The 9,709-nt window shown below is 44.0% G+C and overlaps 1 protein-coding gene across 2 annotated transcripts; it reads right to left on the bottom strand.

Moving 5' to 3' along the window:
* Window positions 1-4,759: 4,759 nt before the first annotated feature.
* Window positions 4,760-9,096, bottom strand: LOC117856139 (indole-2-monooxygenase). Of its 2 annotated transcripts, XM_034738574.2 has the most exons (4): window positions 8,189-9,096; window positions 6,432-7,108; window positions 5,824-6,258; window positions 4,760-5,716 (listed from the first exon to the last, which is right to left on the bottom strand). In XM_034738574.2, the coding sequence occupies exons 2-4, from the start codon at window positions 6,993-6,995 to the stop codon at window positions 5,084-5,086; spliced, it is 1,632 nt and encodes a 543-aa protein (XP_034594465.1). In that variant the 5' UTR covers window positions 6,996-7,108; window positions 8,189-9,096; the 3' UTR covers window positions 4,760-5,083. The 2 variants fall into 2 exon arrangements, with proteins under 2 accessions (XP_034594465.1, XP_072150228.1); XM_072294127.1 differs by having other exon boundaries at window positions 6,432-9,096.
* Between the last annotated feature and the right edge of the window lie 613 nt (window positions 9,097-9,709).

Below are 9,709 nucleotides of genomic sequence, written 5' to 3'. Positions count from 1 at the left end.
AAGCTATGGAATTTCAACTGAAATACAAATTAGTTCCAAAGTACAAATTCTGGTTACACAATTACCATTTGTGACGATATTATTAATTCAAGCATACAGAAATTTTCTTTCAAACTAATAATATTATTTTGTTTTCCAAGTATTTTCCAGATATCGTTCAGGAATTTTTGTGATACAGTTCATGCAAACCTACAATGGTACTAGGACAGCAGCCTTTTCTAATGTAAGATTCCTGTAACTAATTAATTTATGGTTGTTAAAGGAATGAGCAATATGTCTATGATGTATTCATACAAACCTTTTAAACTATTGCATTGCAATAATACGAAAAATCTAATTGCATAATGAAAAATGTTATATTGATTCTGTTTTAAATTGCAAAACAGAAAACATGAATTGTTTGTTCAATATACTTCAGTCTGCAGCTTTATTTAGTTTTTCTAGAGATTTATTTTGCATCTTTATTAATTTGTTCCGCGTATCTGTTAATTTTTTCAAAATAGAAAGATACTTGTTCTCAAGCTGTTCTATTCATACTATTTTAATATAAGAATTTTCTTTTTCTATTTACAAATTGTTGTTCCTATTATGCAAAATAGGAATTGTGATGCAAAATAGGAATTGTTCAGTACACTTGTTCAATATACTTCATATTTGTCAGCGGCTTTATTAGTTTGTTGGAAATAGCATAGAGATTTGTTTAGCATCTTCATTAATTTGTTCTGCATATCTGTTAATTTGTTTGAAATAGAATAGATACTTGTTCTGAAGCTGTTCTATTCATACTGTTTTAATATAAGAATTTTCTTTTTTTATTTACAAATTGTTATTCCTATTACATAGGAGGATGTTATTGCAATGCGTGCAAATTTCTATATCAACTTTGTACCAATCAATTCAACAAGACAAAATCAGAGTTTATCAGAAAATTTCTTAATGATAATGTAAGTTTCTAGAATCTAAAATTTCTATAAATACTATATCTTGAGGCAAACTCATGAATTATTTTTATTTCTTGTTACAAAAGGAATAATAGAACATCTGATTATTTGCATCTTCAGAACAAGAGAATAAGGACATATGACTGCAGTTCAAAAGTTTCCAATTATGCCTGAACTTTAATCTACTATATTATTGTTTGAATATTTCAAATAACTCACAAAAGAAGTTGTAGCGTTATCCAATTATGTAGTTTTCCAAATTAATACAACAGATTATTTGCATCTTAATATTCTATTTATCAATGTGTGTGAGCGAATAAAGAAGCTTAATGGTCAACGAGAGAACAATCAACGAAAAAAATAACAGAGCACGCTACATGCGCAAACAGTCAACGGCGCGCGCTAATTATTTGGTTTGGCCCATTGAAAAATACGCTGGCCCACTAATCCCTGTGTGCGCTAATTAGTTGGGGGCCCGCCAGCTAGAAGGTGACAAACGCAGATTTGTCGCCTCTAACGTGCCTGTCGCGACGTATAATCGCATCCGTTGAATCAGGTATTGCAAAGTCATGCGGGTGGCAATGTAAGCACTCGAGTAATGCAACATATATTCTGTTGATGGAAGACGATTTGGGTAGAAACAACAAAATTTACCTTCAATTCAATTCGATCTCAAAATCTAGGATACGTACATATCTAGATTCCTGGAGACTGCGGTAGCCCCGGGAGTTCCAAGCAAGATAAGCACATTAGTACTCCCTTTATTCTTTATAAAAGACCTATTTCAGTTTGGTTTATTGACCAAAGAGAAGGACCCTACTTATCGTCCAATTAATCATGTCATTATATACTTCTTGTAAGTGGAAACAATTTTCCGCAAGGGTTCCTCGGTATCGAGGTTATCATATACATTCACAAATTATTCTTTTATAGGAGTTACTCACTCCATTTTCTTTTGATAGGGTTATTTTTAAATTTGAAAAAAAATCTCTTTTGATAGTCTCATTTCAATCCAATTGTACATCCATTTAACAGATGTCTTGAGTTTGACGCGCGACCTTTCATTCCTCCACGTGAGATTGGCTACGTGGGCCTTAAGGAATCATTTGTTTACGAGGAATAACTTATGGCGCAGTTAAATAGATGATAAGCAGAATTATTTTTTCTTAATCATTATACTAAGATAAAATAGGACTGTCAAAAGAGAACCGAGGGAGCACTATGCAATCATCCCGTGCCGTACCCAAGACGTCAATTCAAATCTCTATATAACGAAATCTAAGCCAAACTCTAGCACTTCATTGGGCCACGTAGCCTGTTATTCCCTGCCGTCCGATTTTGATCGGCCCGTCCAAAAGCGAAGCGGGCGTAACATCTAGTGCGTTTCCAGAGCTTTCCCGATCGCCGCATTCCTCGACCCGTCGGCCGTCGCCCCTTCCCTGCCTCTCAGCCGCGACTCCATGTGACGAGCTTGCTGGCGGCGCTCGTCCAGGCGGCAGCTATGGCGGTAGTGGGGAGTCCCTAACAGAAGCGCTCCTATGCCGTGCACTTTGAGTACGAGGGCCGCGAGCCCGCGACCAGCAAGGACAAGGCGTGAGGCACAGGCACCTGGTGGTCGAGGACTCGAGGGCTCGAGGCGGCCGCACGAGGCACCTGGGCAATTGACCAGCCGCACTGCCCGGAGTGCCCGTGGCTAGAGGAAGGGTGCTTATCCTCCTCGTCCCTGCGCCTCCCTCCAGTCGGAGCGGCTGTTGACATGGACGACGCCCAGTAGCTGCTCGATGAAATGCCTCCAAGACAAATTGCTCAGTGAAAACTCTAGGTCCAGACGTCCTCGGCCCTGGAACAAGGTGACAACAACATCCTCGGCCATGTCTTACTCGCGTTCCATGAAGACTGTTGCTGCTGCAAGTCGTCTTCTTGTAAGTACTTTGATTAAATTCTCTTGAAGCTTTTTGTGTTTCTTTTTGGTGCTAAAATCTTATATGCATATGCATGCTGCATGTTCATATGTGCTGATCCATGTGTGGGCCGCATGATGGAGAGGACGCCTATGTACAGAGGATGGTTGCTGGGTATAGTGCGACGTCCACTACCAGCGGGCAGCCCTCACCGAGCCGTGTGTGTGGCTGGGTCATCCTTGACGTTTGTGCTTGTGGACCTATAGGTGCAGCAGTTTGAAATCACTGCCGACAGTCATTTTTGCAATGCTGCCACAACTTAGTCAAGCTGAGACGCCCACGCTCTATATGTATTTGATGAAATGCACAAGCATGGTACAGTCAGTCGCAGCTGTGGCTGATGAACGCATATAAGCTCCAAGAGCTAGAATGCTAGATTTTTTTCGAATCGAGGCTGCCCCCATTCCCATTACTGAACGCAACGGAAATTCCAGAGTTTGGTACAGAAACAGTTAGGGGGAAAAGAAAGACGAAAGCCTAATACTCCTAACCTGATTCAAGCTAAGAGACTAGGCTACACCTTGAACACACGACAACTGATCACCAAGTAGAGTTCTAGAACAGAAAACTAAGAACACTAGATTTCTCACAGCCCATGATCGCTGCGAAACAGACATGGATCGACGATCGTGACAAAATGGACAGATTTCGCCAGACTTCCGGTCATCCCCTCCTCCTTTTTCCTCTTCTTCCTCACGCTTCCTGATCGGTGTTGTCGCCCTGGCCCGGGTCTTCAGGTGCAGGTAGCATCAGTGTCGGAGCTCCTCCTTGCTTGGCCATCAGTGTCGGGTCTTCAGAATGCTAGATGATAGATAATGGTAAGTACAAACAAATTATTACTTATTTCCTGCCCCCTTTCCATCTGTAAAAGTTCATGCCCAAGACACTTACTTTAAGCCTTAATATTACTAGAGAGAAATTAAAAATGATGATCATATCTTGGATTGTTATTGTTTTTAGTAAGCTATAATATCCAAAAAAGAATTTATAGTGCTGCAATCGAGAACTTTCTCTTTGGCCAGTTTATTCAGCAAAGCAAAGTAGTCAATGCAAGTCACTAATATTTAGTTTAGTTCAAGTATCACTGTATTCACCATGAGCTCTGTAATATGAGTACTCACCTTTTGAATCATACGGTTAGTGGCCAGTTTATTCTGCAAAGCAAAGTTATATTCTTGAAGCTACATGGAAATTCTTCTCCCGCCTCCTCATTTCCCCTTTTTTTAATTCATGCAGGTGTCATCCTAACTTGATGACAGCCAAAGTTGGCTGCTGCTGCAGTGTTGGATATAAAGTACATATGCCATTTCGTCCTAATACTTCATAGTTCACTCAAATAACAAAGCATAATTTAAAGTACTCCTACAATTCTAGAATGGCATAACACCTGAACTTCACTTTACTAAATACTTATTATAGTTGTAATTTACTCATCTTCTAATATGTTTCTATTTTTCAAAAAAACTGTCTTTGCTACAAACTCCCTGCTTCGTACGTACCGCACAATACTTAATAAAGTAATTTTCTGTTCAAAACGGTAATGTCTTCTACAGCATCCTTGAACTTTGGTACCAAAATGTTCCTACAAAGTTTGCATACACACCTCTTTTACTAGAATTGTTATCTCATCTGTTACATAAATTAAACAAACTTTGCTTAGTTCGTAATTATCTGTCTGTACTCAAATTTGTCAGTATAAGGTAACGTTGCTGGCCTGTACAATGTATGTATGGTGGGCTGGCACGCTCCAAGCCAGACGCGGCAAAGCCGCGCTAGCTTTTTTAGTAGGCCTATGAAAAGAGAAAAAATCAGTTTTGAAAATATATCTACTAAAAGAGAATACAGGGACTCAGGGAGTATGACAACAAAATCCATAATTAAATCTCCACCACAAATGTCAGTTTGGGGCACAACTTACATAAATGTTTTTAATGCATTGGATTAGCATCTTGTGGTCTTGATTCATAATTTTTAAGGTTGCACGGAGTAGATGGTTTGCACCAGATACGTTTCCGTTACCTCTATGATTCGAATAGATTATGAAACAATCATTCTTCATGATCAATTGATGCTACTCATTATTTATTCAACACACTTTTACTTAACAAGTCCCAACACGCATAGAGTAGGCAAAAGATACTAGAGTGTCCTCAAAGCTACTGCGCACACAAGACTACCGAATTATTCTTGAGGCAGTACAGGGACAAGGAGAAGCTTCTCCGTCCGGTGCACGGTCAACCCAAATGATTCTGACATATCAATCCCTCTATCCTTCGATTCAGGTGGCAGCTCCCAGTTGAAATGGTACACGAGGTTCGCCAGCATAATCTCAACAACAGAAATTGCAAAGCTTATACCTGGGCAAATCCTTCGCCCAGTCCCAAATGGAAGGTAGATGAAATCATTCCCCCTGTACTCCATAGCAAAGGCACTGCCGCCTTCCATGAACCGCTCCGGCATGAACTCTTCTGCGCTCTCCCAATAGTTAGGATCCCTAGCAAGAGCCCATGCATTGACGATGACACGTGTCCCAGAAGGTATTGTGTAGCCCTCTATGTCGCAATCAGCCATGGATAGGTGGGGTGCAAGAAGCGGAGCTGGTGCATGGAGTCGGAGTGTCTCTTTAATGACTGCCTTCAAGAAGGCTATGTCATTGGCATTCAGATCATCTTCAGTAATCATGTCTTTCCCCTTTGGTATAGCCATCCTCACCTTGGTTTGTAGCTTGGTCATGAGGTGGGGGTTTTGCATGAGCTTAATCATCGCATATTCCAGCACTATGAATGATGTATCTGTGCCAGCTTCGAACATGATCTACATAGGATGCATGAGAACCAACGTTAGCTTGTTTGTAAAAACAGTAACTTTATTATGTCTATTTCCGGAAAAAGAATGCTGCATGCATAATTTAAAGGTCATACCGCCAGTTGTGCCTTTACATGGTCCCTTGTGAGATTGTACTCTTTCTGAACAGAGAGCAAAACATCAATGAAGTCGCTTTCCTCGTCCCCAAGTTGTGACTCCCACCTTCTTTCGTGATCATCGATGAGCTTATCCAGCAACTCGTTCCATCCCTCGTTCACTTTCTGGGCCTTAGCGCACACCATCCTCTTGATCATGCCCACCTTCACCAAGCCTGGGAAGTAGTCCTCAATGTTGAAACCCCCCATGAGCGCCGAGTTCGCCTCAATCAGCTCCCGGAACAGCTCGTTCCGGCCTTCCTCCCTGAAAAACTTGCCCGACACGGCGTGGCACACGATGTCGTTGGCAAAGGAGTTTAGCAGGCCGCTCAAGTCGATGGCCATGCCTGGAGCTGCAGCGGCCGCCTTGCGGATCTTGGCCATGACCAACCTCACCTGTCGTTACCAAATCCGTCATGTAGAGGGAGAGTGAGCGGATTTCAGTACAGTGAGGTGACAACTAATGGAACGAGTGATTAATCTTTTGTTACTAACTTTTAGTCAGCAGATCAAATATAGACTAAGTCATGTAGTGATGCGATTTAAATTCAAGGCATCAAGTGATTTACCTCTTGCTCGCGGGCGTGGCGGTAGGCCCAGACTTTCTTGTTGGTGAGGAGGTGCGTGGTGGCGATCTTCTTGACCTGGCGCCAGTGCTCGCCGTAGGGGGCGAAGGCGACGTCGCTGGAGCCGTAGAAGAGGATGTCGGCGACGGGGGAGTAGGCCCGGGACGCGAACACCTGGTCGTGCGTGCGCAGCACGGCCTGCGCCGCGCGCGGAGAGGAGATGACGAGCGTAGGGACGGCGCCGAGGCGGAGCAGCATGAGGCCGTCGCGGCTATGCTTGGCGGCGAGGTCGCGGAGGGAGATGTGCGGGAGGCGCCCGACCAGGTGCAGGTGGCCGATGACGGGCAGCCTGCGCGGCGGCGAAGGGAGCCTGCCCAGCAGCTGCTCCCGGTCTCTCGCGGCGGCAGACGACGCCGTCAGGCGGCGGCGGCGCAGCAGCAGCAGGAGGATCACAGGGCATGCGAGAAGGAGAGAGTAGTAGACCAGCGCTGCTCGTGGAGGCGGCGATTCGCGGAGCAGCTCATGGACGCCATGGTGGTGAGCATCATCCTGCAACATCTGAGCCATGGCTCTGCGGCAAACACTACTGCTTGGATCGAACAGGAATGACGATCCACTGAATCGTGCCGTGTCTTCCTTCGTGACTACTCCTATATTATATAGCTGAATAGCTCCAGTGTCTGAAGATAGCAGCGACAGCAAGTCATACTCACACGTCACCTTTGTCCAGCGGTGCACTAACTTATTTTTAGCACTCGTCACATCGAATGTTTAGATACTAATTAGGAGTATTAAACGTAGACTATTTACAAAACCCATTACATAAGACGAATCTATAGGAGTATTAAACGTAGACTATTTACAAAACCCATTACATAAGACGAATCTAAATGGCGAGACGAATGTATTAAGCCTAATTAGTTCATGATTTGACAATGTGTTGCTACAGTAAATATTTGCTAATGATGGATTAATTAGGCTTAATTAGGCTTAATAGATTCGTCTCGCCGTTTAGATTCGTCTTATGTAATGGGTTTTGTAAATAGTCTACGTTTAATACTCCTAACTAGTATCTAAACATTCGATATGACACGTGCTAAAAATAAGTCAGTGGAAGAAAACACGTGCGTGCACTTTTAGAAAGAAAAAATCTAACTTTTGAAGGAAAAGAAAGAAAAATCTAGCGCAGCAGCCAGTACGGTCACGTGTGCGTTCTTGTCCCATACAGCAACTGGGATCGATCAATGCGTGCCTGTGCATGGCATGACATGGAAGTATTTGGCTAGGCACCATAAATAGAACTTTTTCCAGGTAAGGTTTTGGAGGATCGTAAGGACGACCAGAGGGGGATGAATGGGAGCTAAAAAAAATTCTTTACGAGAACAAGGTCTATATCCCTAACATAACCCCAAAGCACATCGTGCGTTCAATCGTCAAGATGACGCAAGTCAACTCGTGACAAGCTCACCCTAGAAACGATAAGAGACGCACAAATCACAGCGGAAATATAGCGTGAATCGACTCCATCAAAATTGCACAGATGAGACAAAACAAAAATACTACTAACCACTTACTTAACTAGGTATGGAAGGATTAGTAATAGATTAAATAAACTACATAAATTTAGTAAGATAAACCACCAAACAAGTAGTTAAATAAGGTGACATAGATTAATTAGCTAAGTGAAGGAATTAATAGAGAACTAATCGTAGCAAGAGACAAAAAAAAAAGCTCACAGGTTGACACGGTTTGCTTCTCACCTGGACAATTGCTATTGGGCTGCGTGCCCCTGCTACTTCCTGTTGGCCTACCTGGCCTTGCTAGGCCTGCCTCACGTGAAAGGCCTGCTTGGCCTGTGAAGCGAACGATCTGCTGGGCTGCTTGGTCAGCTACGCTCGCCCCTGGGCTGCCTACTCCCGCAAGCTGGGTCTGGTGCGGCCTGCTGACGGCCCGTTGCACTGCTTCGTTGCACGTGAGCACGAGCGCTGCTGCGTGCACGGCACGTGCGCTTGCGCCATCTTGCCTGATGCTCCGCTATCCAGAGAACCTGCGCGAACAGAGACAGGAACACCAAGAACAACCGAAGAACAATAACAAACTTCAAATCATAAGATCTCCTCCCATACTTCGCGGATCGACATGAAACTTGAGACACGGATGCAATACCCCAAGGGCAAATAGATCCATGAAACAAATCCTGAAAAGCTCAAGAATTCATCACTAATTTTGGAGAAAATCGAAACCCTAACTCAAGAACACGATTTGGGAAAATTCAAAATTCAAGCCGGATTCGTGAGGGATTTGAAGGGGGATCATATCAAAGATGCTTCTTAAGGACCTAGCAACATTTCCCTTCAACCAATCTCACGAGATTCGAGCTCAAATACGAAGAACAATAAATCCCCAAAAATAGCTCCGAAAATAGCGAAATAGAAAAACGCTCGGGAGACAAAGATTTAGCACGAATTGAGACATCAAAACACAACTAAATCATGAGGACAACATCTTTACAAGATGAAGACTAGCCTCCTCCCTTCATCCACCCACTAAAGATGAAGAAATCAAGAGAAAAGAGTAATCACTCTCTAATCTCCCTCTCTCCTCTCACTTTAAGCACATGACTAGCCTCTAAGCAAATAGATAATGAGTTGCTAAGCAAAGAGGTGCTGAAATAACCAGCCCCCCATCCCTATTTATAGTCCAGGATGAAAGACTATACTACACCTACAGCTACAACTAAGATAACTACCCACGCAGGGGTATTTTGGTCCAAGTTTTTATCCGTGCATCGGACGGACACGCCGCCTTCACGACTTTGCTTCGCCTCGACGCAAGCTTCGTGATGACGCACGTGCCCTCCTTCTCGAAGCTCCGGCCGCACCGGGCTCGCCCCCGGTTTTGAGGCTCAAACTGGGAAACCTGCTTGCGCAGTGGTTTTGAGGCCCAAACCACCCAAACCATCCATTGACGCGTGTCCAGCCTCCGCCAAGCCTCCCGCTTGACTCGACCGACGTCGTCTCCATCCTGTCATGCCCTCTCGCCATTCCGTGCACCATGTGGACCGCCCGTGACTTCGCCCGGACTCCTCGGGTCCATCGGTCCAAGCCTACTCGTGTTCATCCTTCACCGCCCTTGGTCCATCGGCATGAACCTTTCGCTTGACCTTCACCGCACGCCGTCGACCGCCACGTCGCATCCTACACCTGCACATCACAAGCCAAGAGCAACATCAAACCAACACAACGTTGTCAATCACTCATCATCCAAGGGTGACCACCATT

The sequence above is a fragment of the Setaria viridis genome, chromosome 5, assembly GCF_005286985.2.
Source record: "Setaria viridis chromosome 5, Setaria_viridis_v4.0, whole genome shotgun sequence".
NCBI lineage: Eukaryota > Viridiplantae > Streptophyta > Magnoliopsida > Poales > Poaceae > Setaria > Setaria viridis.
Note: the sequence above shows the minus strand (reverse complement) of the source record. Positions and strands in the feature narration are given on the sequence as shown.

Bases quoted from the DNA above. Each gene is read 5' to 3' on its own strand.
- LOC117856139 (XM_072294127.1), bottom strand. From the start codon at position 6,995: ATGGCTCAGATGTTGCAGGATGATGCTCACCACCATGGCGTCCATGAG. The intron at 6,259-6,431 runs GTAAATCACTTG...TGGTAACGACAG, and splicing joins GCCACGCCCGCGAGCAAGAG to GTGAGGTTGGTCATGGCCAA. The intron at 5,717-5,823 runs GTATGACCTTTA...CATCCTATGTAG, and splicing joins ATGTAAAGGCACAACTGGCG to ATCATGTTCGAAGCTGGCAC.